At 35.5% G+C, this 14535-nt stretch overlaps 1 protein-coding gene across 2 annotated transcripts in view; it reads right to left on the bottom strand.

The window, feature by feature from the left end:
* KIF14 (kinesin family member 14) overlaps window positions 1-14535 on the bottom strand; it is a 66533-nt gene that overhangs the window by 23622 nt on the left and 28376 nt on the right. For both annotated transcript variants that reach the window (XM_038541935.1, XM_038541934.1), the window contains exons 12-20: window positions 14267-14414; window positions 13945-14008; window positions 11379-11563; window positions 9255-9357; window positions 7570-7730; window positions 5356-5503; window positions 4700-4852; window positions 3020-3146; window positions 252-345 (exon numbers count right to left, since the gene is read on the bottom strand). In XM_038541935.1, coding sequence (XP_038397863.1) covers window positions 252-345; window positions 3020-3146; window positions 4700-4852; window positions 5356-5503; window positions 7570-7730; window positions 9255-9357; window positions 11379-11563; window positions 13945-14008; window positions 14267-14414 — 1183 coding nt within the window. The remainder of the gene's footprint in view (window positions 1-251; window positions 346-3019; window positions 3147-4699; window positions 4853-5355; window positions 5504-7569; window positions 7731-9254; window positions 9358-11378; window positions 11564-13944; window positions 14009-14266; window positions 14415-14535) is intronic.

Here is a 14535-nt window from a genome sequence, read left to right as displayed (position 1 = left end):
AGTGAGCTCTGAAAGGAGAATCCGAATTTGTCACTGGAATTCTGATACCATTCTCTCCCAGACAGGCAATATAGATGTCATGTCTTTACAGAAACTAAACTTAGAAATCAATCATATGAAGGTCAGTTAGTTTATTTTTTTTTTGTTTGTTTGTTTTTGTCAGTTAGTTTAAAGCAAAGAGTTACTTTATAATTAGTTACATATAACTAGTTATATTTAATTAGTTATTTTAATTATAATAAGTTGCTCACCTGCCAAAAACATAACATTTTTTAAATTTATTGCTGATGGCATTGGCTTCCTGAATCATCATTGAAAGTTTCATGGAGTTCCAATTTGTCTGAACTAGTAGAAAGCACACAGAGAAGATTCAAAATACATATATGAGCCCTGACTTATATCTCTAAGCAGAACCACTCCTGGAAAAAAAAATATTGATTTTAAATAAACGGTTTTAGCTATTTATTTCAGAAACTAAGGGCAATACTTAAGTAACTTTTCCTCAAAACTGAAATAAAATACTCTTCATAGAAAATGAGGTTTTTCACCTGTGAAGACACAGAAAAAAACTGAAGGTGATATAGAAAGTTGATACAGGATTTTGTAAGAGAGGAAATGCCAAAGACAGTGCTTTGTCTTCTAATAGCTTTAAAGATTGTTTTCTAATTTATTTTTTTCTCAATTTCTGATTTGTTTAAAGTATCGGGTAAAGCATACTATAACTTCACTTATATAAAACCACAATCCAAAAAATAAAAATTAAAATAAAAAATTAAAACAAACAAACAAAAAAAAAACACCACAATCCTTTTTTATCTTGCCTGAAAATTAAAACAAGCCAACAAACAAACATATATTTTAGGACATCAAAAAAGAGAAATAATTTAGGCCACAATTCCATTTTCCTAATTTAAAATGAAGATTTTATCATAAATGTTTTCTATCTCACTCAAACTTATAACCAATATTCCATTAGAACTTTTTTTTTTTTAAAGATTTTATTTGACAAAGAGAGAGAGAGAGCACAAGCAGGAAGAGTGGCAGGCAAAGAGAGAGGTAGAAACAGACTCCCCACTGAGCAGGGAGCCCAAATCAGGACTTGATTCCAGGACCCTGGGATCATGACCTGAGCCGAAGGCAGTTGCTTAAGTGACTGAGCCATCCAGGTGCCCCTAGAACATTTTTTTTGAAAGGGTAAAATTCATTATACACATGGTAAAAAAAAAAAAAAATCCAGTATTCATTGGTAGGCCCTGTTTTTAAGCTCTAAGAAGAACAAAAAGATGTATTAGTAAGTGTATTTATTTACCTCTCACAACAGATATAACAAGCCTTACTAGTCTCAGATTTAATTAAAAATAGAAGTTAGAGAAAGTATACAACTACCAAGTATTCTTCCTAAAAAAAATTGAATCTGAATCTGACAGGCCTGAAGAAATAATGAGCACTTTATAGCAATATAGGGGCAGAGGAACCCATTAAGCAACACCATGGAGATCCAATATCAAGAACCAGAATGTGGGAAACTACAGGATAAATAACCTGGTTTCTTCAATAAGCAAATTACAAGAAGAAAGAGAGAGATAAGAAAAACAAATTTACAGATTAAGAGATTTTAAAAAAGGGTACCTGGGTGGCTCTGTCCATTAAGCATCCTACTCTGGGTTTTGACTCAGGTCGTGATCTCCTGAGTCATGGGATCTGCCGCTTTGGGCTCTGTGTTCAGCAGGGAGTCTGCTCAGGGATTCTCTCCCTCTGCCCCTCCTCCCACTCACACGTGATCTTGTGCTTGCTTTCTCTTTTTAAAATAAATAAATAAATGTTTTTTAAAAATGGGGGCTCCTGGGTGGCTCAGTAGGTAGAGCACGTGATTCTTAATCTTGGGGTTGTGAGTTAAAGACTCACTTTGAGCATGAATCCTACTTAATAAAAATGAAAAATAAACAGAAAAAAAAAAGAGACTTAGGAGCACCTGGGTGCCTCAGTTAAGCTTCTAACTCTTGATTTTGGCTCAGGTTGTGATCTCAGAGTCCTGAAATCAAGCCACACATCAGTCTCTGCGCTCTGCTTGGAGTCAGCTTGAGATTCTCTCTCTTCCTCTACCCCTCCCCCCTCACCCCACACTCCTCACACAGGCACTCTTCCTCTCTCTCTAAAAAAATAAATAGATAAATCTTTTTAAAAAATAATAATAATAAAATAAGACTTATAAGGCATATCTACCAAACACAATGTGTGGATCATGTTTGTACCTGATTCAAACAAATAAGACATAAAAAAATTTATGACATAATCCAGGAAATTTGAATGTAGACTAGAAATCTAATGAGTGTAAGAAATTAACATTTTTAGTTTTGATAACAATATCATGGTTATGCTTACAGAGTGACAGAGAAAGAAAAGAGAGTCCTTATCTAATGCAGAGATAACATAGTGAAGTATTTACAGATCAATGATATGATGTCTTGGAGTTGCATCACAACAGTCTAGGGAGACAGGAGGACTGAGTATGGCTAAAACAAGATTGAACACGTGTTAGAGATTGAAGCTGGATGATTAAGTATATAAGAGTCTATTGTAGTAATCTCTCTACTTTTATTGTTAGTTTGAAATTTTCCATGAGAAAAAGACATTAAAAATATGCCATGTTCTATATAGCAATACAGAAGTACACACAAAAAATAACATCCAAATGAAAAGAAGATGAAGTACCCAATGATTAAATTCAATCTAGATGTAAGACCTAAAAAATTAGAATAAGAGATTGCATTTTTGAAAACATACTACACATTAAAGTAACACTTGAAATTTTGTTTACTATTTGCTTACGTAACTATTCTAAAAACTGAGTATTTTAAATCATGCATACAAATTTATTTAGATCCAAAAAAAGTCAGAAACATCCAGAATAAATAATTTTTAATATACAAAGGCAACTAAGTCTAGTATTTTAATAATTATATGAAATACCATATACAACTTTAGAAAATACCTGCTATTATAATCATCATATACTCACTTAAAAAAGTTTTCTCTCTATTATTTTGATTTTGCAGTAATATTTGTACTTCTTTAGCAATTTTTTGCTTCTCAGTTTCTAAAGCTTCCAGAATTCTTGCATGGCGGATACTGTGGTCTTCTAAAGCCTAATTAATATTCATTCACATAGACCCGTACATGAAAATATACAAATAGAGAAATTATAATTGATAATGGTAACACAGTAATTAAAACCCATTTACAATACACATTTTATTAAGCATACATATTTTACATGTTTTATTAAGCATAAAAGGCCTTTAAAAAAAGTGATCTATAAAAGAAATTTATAAAATTTGCCCCATAACAAAATTATTAGGAATTTTTGATAACATAAATTAATCTTGTTCTTCCCACTGATAGAAAGTAAAAAAATCCTTAGAGGAAAAAAAAAATAAGAGAAAAAACTGCTCAAAAGAGCCCACATTCAAGAACATTTGTTGACTAAATAAAGCTAAATTTAAAAGATACCACAAAAACCTTATTTGCCACAAATAGACCTTATAATAGTCCATTAATAATTACTGTTTCAAGATTTAGACAGCTCTGTTTTTTCTTCTAAAATTCTCTCAGGTGGTTCACCAGCTACTTTGTGTCCCAGAAGTGACTAGTTACATATTATCACCATAATATAGTACCAGAACTTTGGGGTTACTAAACATATTTTCTTCTACCCACCCTGTCACCACAAAACTTGGAAAAAAGAAAACTAAAATTGCTATTTGAGGATAAAACTTTGAGGTTAAGATATGAGGAATCAAAGCAGAGATGAAAACAGTGCTGCTCAAACTTTAGTATTTGTCAAAAATTCCATGCAAGACTTGTTAGAATAGTTTGGGACCCCACCCCCAGAGTTTCTGATTTAGGAGTTCTGAGGCCTAAAACTACATTTCTAACAGTAATGCTGATCGTGCTGGTCTAAAGACCATACTTTAACAACTGCTAATATAAGGAGAAAGAATAGCAAAAAAGTTGATAAAAAGGTAATTGAAGATATTAAAATACTGACAGTCTGGTTTTATACTTTAGTCTTTGTACCTTAATTAATGTGAGGTAGCCCCTGAAAGATGTCTCTACCCTCACTGACATGACAAGTTTCAGTGCCTGAGCTCAAAGGACTGGGGTAATGAACGTCCTACTGTGAGTTCTCTGAGGAGTCACTCAGGCAAGAAGCCTGCTGACCACACTTGTCATAGATGGATAATGCTTCATTCTGACATTAGGATGTGACCCAGCATAAGAGCTGTGCCTTTCTTCCTTCTACACATTGTGCCCTAGCACTAATTCATTCATTTATATTATCTGGCCTGACTGATCACAGGATAGTTGTGGAGGCATAAAAGGGGAAACTGTAATGGAACCAGCTGGAAATAAAAAACTCTATCCTTTTCAAAATGTTTGTGTGATGATGTGTGAGCAGAGCTGTGACCATTACCAGGTTGTAAGCTTTTAGGCAAGAAGAGCCCTTCTCATAAAATAAAAATAAATAAAATCAAATAAAATGATCCAAAACAAAAACAAAAGAGGAGGAAAAGCCCTTCGCATCAAGAGACCCAGATTCAGTCAGTTCCCTCTTGGGTACCATGAGTTCTTAAAAAAAAAAAAAAATCCAGCTGTTGCTCAGAATAGAGCCAACTATTTACAAGATGAAATTATTTACCTGTTTCGCAGCCAAAGTCTCCATTTCTAACCGCTTTTTGTTGACATAGATTTCCTGTTCAAGTCGCTGTTTTGTCTTTTCTAATTCCTCAATTTTGTCATTAGCCTTTTGATTATTTATTTCCTGCATTTTCTTCCTTTGAGATTCTTCTATCTTTAAAAAAAATAATAATAAATAATGGGCAAAACACATAACATTTTTTTCAAAAATAATATAAAAAATATACAAGAGTCCATTTCTTTAATCAATGTATAAGAAATTGATTCATCAATAGAAAAATTGCCCTGTAGTTTCTTTACCTCATTCAGCTTAACTAGTCTAACTTAAAATAAGCATCACTAGTCAAACCTTCTAGAGCACTCTCCTCTAAAATGGGTTGTGGGAATGCACGATGACCAGCAAACTGGAGAGAACCATGGGCTCAAGTAGGTGGAGGACAGAAGCTTCTCTATTTTTTCTTCTTATTCCAGAAACCATTTTTCTACCGCTAACCTGCTTTCCAAAGTAAAATTAAAGCAGGCCAAGACTCACTTGGTTTTGACTCTCTAATCTTTGATATTGCCCCGGTTCCCTTTTACGGATATAATCAATTTTACAGCCAATACATCACTTGGGGCGCATGAGCAGAGAAAGAAAATACCAATTCTGCCTTTTACCAGTTCTGCTTCCAAGGCTTTTATTTTGCTTTCATATGCAGCTTTTTGAGAAGAAAGCTCTTGCTGAGCCATTTCTTTTGCAATTTGGATTCCTTGCATCATTTCTTCCTTTGCTTTCAAATGTGCCTCTTTTATTTCTGCTTCAAGTCTACAAAGTAGCAAAATATTCACAGGGTACATTGTCAAGAATTCTTTATATACCACAATAGTTCTTAATTATATTAAAATGTTTTCATCAAATAAAAATTTAAAACTCAAAATTTAATTTCTGACATTCTGTCAACAGTGTTCTTAAATTTTAATTGCTTTTGTTTAAACAGGACAATATAAAAGGATGAAAATTTGCTTATTTGTTTAGTTACTATAGCAGATGCCTGATATTTAAGTAGATACATTTTTCTAATCTTAAAGAAAATAAGTTATATAAAAATATGATGTCACAGTGAACACTGGTAGTAAACATTATAGTCAACATTACAGAAAATACAAAGTAAGGATTTTTTTTGAAGGGCAAGAGCACATGTGTGCACACATGGGTGTACACATTGCAGGGGAGGAGCTGAAGGAGAGAGCAAGAGAGAATGTCAAGCAGCATCCAACTGAGCATAGAGCCCAACACAAGGCTCAGTCTTAGCTGAAATCAAGAGCTGGATGTTTAGCTGACTGAGCCACCCAGGTGCCTCAAAATAAGGGTATTTTATGCTTTACAATGGTTAGAGAAAAAAAAAAAAAACAATGGTTAGAGCAAAAATTGAACTTTATGTATCAATAACTTTTAACTCATGTTTAGGTCACAGATTAAGAAAAACATTGAAATAACTAAAAATGATATGAATGCTGATAAAACAGATTATGTATTTTCAGCCACCTATAATAATAATATATAATAATATAATCATCTATAATAATTTGACATTTGGTAAGTTAAAACATTAAATTAGCTTTGTCATCTTTCAATATGTAAGGGAAAAAAGCAAGGAACTAAAAGCTACTTTCTTATCAATAAAATCAATGCTTTAGCAACTATACTGTATGGAAATTTCTATTCCCAATTTTACTGAAAAAGAATATCAAAAAGAAAGAAGGCTAGTTGTGACCAGGGTCTCGGGGTGGGGGGCAGTGAGCTGAGAGGGCGAGAGGGGAAAACGGAGAGTCCCAGTTTAATGGGGACAGAGTTTCAGTTTGGGATGATGAAAAAAGTTTTGGAGATGGATAGTTTGAGGATTGTACATACTGTCAATACACTTAATGCCACTGAAATGTATATTTTAACATGGTTAAAATAACTAATTTTATGTTCTGTATACCACAATTTTTTTAAAAAAGAGCAAAAGCAAGCTTAGACTTTTTAGAAGAAAAGTGGGATTAGCCTAGTCCATACTAGTCATTCTGATTCCTCCACCCTTCTCCTCTTTAGCCATCAAGCATAGTTGATTCTTTCTCCTTAATACTCTCTCCATACTGTCTCCCACCCAACCACACTGTACTTCTCTTACTTCAACAATCTCTGAACTGTATTTGCAAGCTCTATTTGCTCTGCCTCTAATCCATTCTACAGACTTGGATCACAGTGAGCTCTAAAAATGTGATTTTGATCATGTCTATCTCTTCTCTACTTAAAACTCTTTAATGACTACAAATCCTTTAAGATAAAGTTCTAACTCTTTAGTATTTTATTTATGTATACTTTACCAATTAGTTTACAAGGATACTGCTTGAATTGGAAATCCTACAATATTGCACGAGCTAAAAACAGGGCAAAGAAAACAAAAAGGTTACACTCCACCTGTTCAAACTCTGGCTAACTTCTAATGGTCTCTTGGGACTCCATTCCAGGGAATGTCTTCGCGTCCCCTAGAAACTTTGCTGGTTCCTGGTTGGGACTAGGATTCACCCCCCACACCACAAACCACACACAGCGCAGGACTCTGTCATGGCACTCTGTCACAACTATCTATCAGCCCCATGAGATGATAAATTCCTCCAGTATAGTCGCTAAATTTCAGTTATTCTTTGTATTTCCTAGTATAGTGACAGATACATATAATATTTGCTCAATAAATGTCTGCTAAATGAATGAAAGTACCAAGAGAAAAGATGATGTTACTAGAAATTAGCAACCAGAGAAGTAACGACTGGAGACTAGCACAATATGATTAACTCTCTCCTGTAGACCTCTCTCATATTCTACTTGATATCACTAGGAATACTTACTGCGATCTCTGTGCCATAAGCAACTCATTTTTTGCAAATTCAAAGTCTTTTGGACCCTCGTTTGTAAGAGTATCTCCACCAGATGGTCTTTTTCCTTTCTGGACTTCTACAGGATGATTAAATCTAAAATAATGATCTCCACCAAGAATCACCCGATCACCCTAAAGCACACAAAAAATTTACTTGCTTGAGGTGAGTCTGAATCAAAAACTTAACATGAGACAAATAATTAAGTTCAGCAATTCCATACAGTCTAAGATTAGTACTAATAAACATAAAAATCATAGCAACTAACATTTGTTACTTTCTATAGGCCAATCACTGTGTTAAATACCTTTCATATATGTGATCTCATTTATGTCTCACAACAACCCACTGAGATACTACTATTATCTCAATATTAGGAATGAGAGAGCTGAAGAGCACAGAACTTAATAATCATAATTAGCATTCACTGAGCTTACAATTTGCAGACATTGTTTTAAGAACTATAGACTAAGTATTTCATTTAATCCTCCCCTGCCCCTGAAAGATAGGATATATATGAAGTGACCAACTATCTTGGTTTGCCTGCAACAGACTGGTTTATGCCTGTTCCCCTGATGCAATTTTTTTTTAAAGTTTTATTTATTTAAGTAATCTCTACACTCAATGTGAGGCTGGAACTCAGAATCCCAAGATCAAGAGTGACATGCTCTTCCAACTGAGCCAGCCAGGAGCCCTTCTCCCGATGTATTATTAAAAATGCTCTCGGGGAATCCCTGGGTGGTGCAGCGGTTTGGCCCCTGCCTTTGGCCCAGGGCGCGATCCTGGAGACCCGGGATCGAATCCCACGTCGGGCTCCCGGTGCATGGAGCCTGCTTCTCCCTCTGCCTATGTCTCTGCCTCTCTCTCTCTCTCTGTGACTATCATAAATAAAAAAAATAAAAAAAATAAATGCTCTCAAAAGTGTCCTAACTTGGGTGATACATAATCACCCTAATTAAATAACTTTTTCAAAGGTCACATAGCAAATAATCAGGGCTTATTTCCAAAGCTCTGCTCTTTACTGGACACATAATGGTGCTGTCAGTGGTCAGCTCTTCAGGTACTAGTTTATAGTGATACAACTTTTTGCACAAGTGAAGGCAATTAATGAGATAGAAAAGAGAATTTTTTTTTAATTTTTATTTATTTATGATAGTCAGAGAGAGAGAGAGGCAGAGACACAGGCAGAGGGAGAAGCAGGCTCCATGCACCGGGAGCCCGACGTGGGATTCGATCCTGGGTCTCCAGGATCGCGCCCTGGGCCAAAGGCAGGCGCCAAACCGCTGCGCCACCCAGGGATCCCGAAAAGAGAATTTTATTTTTTTTTATTTTTTTTTTTTAATTATTTATTTATTTATGATAGTCACAGAGAGAGAGAGAGAGAGGCAGAGACACAGGCAGAGGGAGAAGCAGGCTCCATGCACCAGGAGCCCGATGTGGGATTCGATCCCGGGTCTCCAGAATCGCGCCCTGGGCCAAAGGCAGGCGCCAAACCGCTGCGCCACCCAGGGATCCCCCGAAAAGAGAATTTTAAAACTGGAAAGTTCTTAATTTAGTTCACTACCTTACCTTACAGAAGAGAAAACTGGGACTCACGTAAATTAAACAATTTGTCCAGAGTCAAAGAATTTGTTAAATTTTAGCACAGGCTAACTTACATGATGTAATACTGTGGATTCCAAAATATGTTTTCCATTTATATATGTCTTTGCTTCTCCAATTGGGATGATACTCACTATCCCATCAAAATTTTTTATGGTACTGTTAAGATAAGAAGTACATTGTTAAATTATAAGACAGACAAAAAAGAAAAAGACAATACAAGATAATCCTGCTTAGGTTATTCCTTTGGTGTTAAGATTCACATCAATTTGTGACAAAAATAACTTGAAATTCTTTTATTTTCCTCCAACTACTTTTTGTAGTTCTGGTGAAAAAAGCCTGGCCTCTGTAGCAATTCCATCCATCAGTGGTGGGAAGAATTTTCATTGTATGTATTTTAATTATAACTACTTAAAAAAATACCAACCCTCCCCCCAAAAACAAAATAAAATGACATAAATTCAAGGAAAAAACACTGTGCTACAATAAAACAAAGAGCCTTGATCCATCATAAAGGCACCAAAACAGAGAAAAGATAAGCCACATACTGAAAAAAAGATACTTGCAACACATAAAACAAAAGTTTGGCAATCAGAATATATAAAGAACTCTTAAAAATTATTAAGAAAAAAGACAACAATCCAACTAAAACATGGACAAAAAACATAAACAGGCAAGTCACAGAAGAGCAAACTAAAATAACCAATAGGGGATCCCTGGGTGGCTCAGCGGTTTAGCGCCTGCCTTTGGCCCAGGGTCCTACATGGGGCTCCCCTGTACCTGCTGACTGTGGTCCTCACGTGGTCCTCACCCAGACCTGGTGACTGGTATGTGAGGAGTCTGCTCCAGATTCCCCCTCTCCCTCCACCCCTCCCCACTGCACCCTCTCTTCAAATAAATCTTCTGAAAATTAAAAAAAAATTTCCTGGAGTCCCGGGATCAAGTACCACATCAGGCTCCCGGCTTGGAACCTGCTTCTCCCTCTGCCTGTGTCTCTGCCTCTCTCTCTCTCTCTCTCTCTATCATAAATAAATAATAAATAATAAATAAATCTTCAAAACAATAAATAAAAAATAAAATAAAATAACCAAAAAATACATAAAGAGATTATTAGTCAAAGAAATGCAGAATGAATCCACAATGAGATACTATATCATGTCTACTTGATTGGCATAAATTAAAGTCTGACAGTACCAAGTGTTGACAAGGATGTGGAGTAATAGGGTACCTTAATGCCAACAGAAGTAAAAACTGATAATCATTTTGGAAAACAATTTGAAATTACCTAGTGAAGCTGAATAAGAACACACCCTACCACTTAATAGCTTAAGTATTTTTATACACAATTTAAGAGTGTTTCCCAAACCTTAAAAATTCTTATTTTTATAGCATAATTAGAAAACCATGTTTATATAGCAGATTGGGGTAAATAGAAAGGCTGCTCAGAGTGACACAGGACTAGTCTGGTAGGTCAGGCCCCCAAGGTTTCTACTGGCTACCCTTTAAGTGCTCATATCTCAGTTAATCATCTGGGAAACTCACTCTAGAGAAACTCTTCACATTTATACCAAGAGACATGTATAAGAATATACATAGTAATATTGTGGTAGCAAAAAATCATAAGCAATCCAAATGTCTACCAACAAGAGACAGATTGTAATAATATAAAAGGTAGATAAATGCACACAATAAGATACTTCACAGCAGTAAAAATAAAAGAACATCAGAATGAATGAATCTTGAAAACACAACGTGGAGCCAAAATAATCTGCATATACTATCCTCCCAACAATATGTATTCAATTCACATGAACAAAAGTCAAATGATACAAAAAATTTTAAATTTGTCAATCCAACCAAAACTCCTGTCATATAAGATGGATAGAAGTTTAATTTCATGCCAATGACTACAATTCCAAAAAAAGAAATGATCCCTCAACCAACAGATCACATACACCAAAAGAGAAATAGCGTTACATTGTAACTCATATTGAGAGCAATTAATCTATTTTCCTTATAAAACACTCAAAACATCTTTTTCCTGGCTAAAGATGCATTTGAAGAATTATAGCAAAGAATCAGTATAAATGAATGCTTCACGTGAAGGAAAAAATACATATCAAGATACAGAAACCTGCTAAAAAATGAACAGAAGCCTTTTTATTTTTAGAATAACATACCAATGATCATCAGCAATCAGCACTCCAGATAACTGAATATCATGGCTTGAGTTTGGTTTATACTTTCCGACTGTTGTCATTCCTTCTTTTATCATATATAATAGCATCTCTGACAGCTGAGGATCTTCATTGAGATTGACAAGGTTTGGCAAATGATTGTCCATTTGAAATGTAATTCCTGCTTTCTAGTGGAAGTCAGAAAATAATACCTGGCAATAATATCTGGTTTCGTTAACCTTAACAAAAGCATCAAATTATTAAATTCACCTAAAATAAATCATCTATGTTAAACATTAAAATCACTGTATATGAAGTATCAATAAAGGTTTCTTAGAATCTCTCTTTCATGATTTCCCTATGACTATTATCATCATACTTCTTAGACTTTTAGAGTTATGTTAACCTTTCTTTGACCCTCACCATCCTGAGCCCTCTATGCATCAGTCACCCTCAAACTGTGCCTTTTCTTATCAAATGATTTGCTTTAGAATGGATCGATTCTTGGATGCCTGGGTGACTCAGCGGTTGAGCGCCTGCCTTTGACCCACGGTGTCATCTTGGAGACCTGGGATCGAGTCCTACATCAGGCTCCCTACATGGAGCCTGCTTCTCCCTCTGCCTGTGTCTCTGCCTCTCTCTGTGTCTCTCATGAATAAATAAATAAAACCTTAAAAAAAAATAGAATGGATCAATCCCTTTTGTTGCATCTTTGCTGCCCTCACCTTAGCTCAGACTCTTATTACCTCATACTTGAACCACTGCAGCAGCTGCCTGACTGCCCTGTCAACAATTTCTCCTGTTTTCAATTAATTCTCCTGAAAGGGTATTCTCAAAATGTCAACTCTCTGGTCAAACATTTTCAATCACTTCCCACTTCCTATAAGATAAAACTCTAATTACTTAGCCTGAAAATCAATGATATAACCATAACATATCCTGCCAATTTTATCTCATGACCATTTACAAACTGCTACTTCAATAAAACTGATCCACACACCTTCTGAGCACACCTTAAGCTTTTGCACCTTTACTCTCATACAATTTTCCTTTCCTAGAATGCACTCTTCCTTTTTCCTATCAAAATCTTACCCAGGCTTCAAAGTCAAATATTCAAAACTCAAATCTCACTTCTTCTGTGAAGCTGGACTCACCACTCCCAAGGAATAATCCCCCTTTCCTTTCAATTCTTATGGTACTTTGCCTACCAATCATTTGAAATATTTCCTTTACTGTCAATACCTTTGCCCTTGACCTGTGCTCTCCAATCTTCTTTAGAACCTCATTCCATTAAGGAGTTTTGATTCCTATAAAAAAAAGTTCAAGTCTCTTCCATCCTTTAAAGAGACAAAACCAAAATGAACAAAACTAAACTTCCCCACAATCTCACACCCCCTTTCTCCGCCTTCTTCACTTCTCACTCCTTACTTAGTCATTCCTCAACTGTCATCTGGCTTCTTTCACCACTGCCATGACTTCATAATTTTACGATGCAATGCACACATTTCAGAAACCTGGGCATCATTCTTGACTTTTCCATTTCTTTCAACACACCCATCCAAAAACACCCTCTGAGTCTATCAATTTTACTCCTTCCTATCTCTTGAATCCAACCTCTCCACTAACCATTCCATCACTGCTTGACTCAAGCTCTCACCATCTCTTGCTTTCACCATGGCAACAGCCTCCTAAATGAATAATCTTCCCATCATCAGTCTTTCCTCCCTCAAATCCACCATTGCCAGAAGAATCTACTTAAAACACAAGTCTTTTCCTGTCACTTCCTTTCCACGTAATACACTTCAGGGGCTCCTAATCACCTAAATTCAAGTTCCTCACTACTTCATGATCTGAATGTTGCATCTCTCTCTCTGGTCCAATCTCTGCCCCCACCATCAATACACAAGTTCTGAATTTTGTGGACTGTGTTGTCCAAACTGTGTTGTCCTTCCATGCTTTTGAATACAGGATTTCTTGCTTAGAAATCTTGACTTTGGGAGCCTAACAAAATCTTGCTTACTCATCCCTTTCTCTTTGAAGTCCTCCTTAATAACCACCCTCATCAAAGTTAATTACTCCCCCCTACTCTTGCTTCTCTTCCTTTTACACGCTTTTCTATGCATTAGGTTGAATCATAGGACACTCCCAGTGTTCAGCCATTTCTTACCTTAAAAATGGCAGCATCATATGGTTCAAACTAGTCAAGTCATACTACATTTCAGTCATCTATTTACATTTTGTAAACCTCCCTTCAGATTACATGCTCTCTGAAGGCCAAAACTATATTTTATTCACTTTGGCCTTCCCAATGCCTGGCACTACATAAACATTTAATATTTGTTGAACCAAAGTGAATAGAATTAGATGGTTTGTTCATATTTTTAACTTTCCAACATAGTTATGGGCTCTACATAATCACAATCTTGATCTCAATCAACACTTCTTTATACTAATTCTCAGTATCGTTTTGTATAGAGTTAGTTACGATGAGTATTTGAGAAATTAGGTTTACATATTTACCGTCATCTTTATTTAATTTTCGTATCAGTTTAGAGAGTTGAAGTGATACCTGTAACTCCTTTGTTTCTTGAAGTTTTCTTCTTTCAGCTTGTTCAAGTTTTTCTTTCCATGCTCTTTCCAAAGACAAACAAAATTAGAGTTAAAAACATCAAGATGCATAAGCCTGAGACTCAAAAGACAATCAAGAAGGAAGGGAACCACTTAGGAATATTTGAAATATGATAGTTTGAGGACATACTGCTCTATTCATACAGAAAGTAGGAAAACAGAGCCACAGATACCTCATGTCCTCCCTCTCCACCAACTCCAACCCCACCTGTCCAATGATTCCAGGCAACACACTGACATCTAAGATATTGACTATATTCCACCTTTGCATTTCTGTCATGTCTCTCTCTTGCTGATGCAGTTTCATTCTTAAGGATGTTATTTCTTGCCGGCACAGCCTATATCGTTCGGGGTCAATATTTCGATTATTTCTTTGAGCAGCTTTTAGCTTTTCAATTTCTGCTTTCAATTCTAAATATTTGTAAAAAAAAAAAAAAAAAAAAAAAAAAAAAACATGATTAATAACATATGATATACATAATAATTACCACACTAGGCATAATCCTCCAATCTTATTTGGAGTTTTAAATAT

This window comes from Canis lupus, chromosome 7 (assembly GCF_011100685.1).
Source record: "Canis lupus familiaris isolate Mischka breed German Shepherd chromosome 7, alternate assembly UU_Cfam_GSD_1.0, whole genome shotgun sequence".
Taxonomy (NCBI): domain Eukaryota; kingdom Metazoa; phylum Chordata; class Mammalia; order Carnivora; family Canidae; genus Canis; species Canis lupus.
This window is presented reverse-complemented; position numbering and strand designations above follow the sequence as displayed.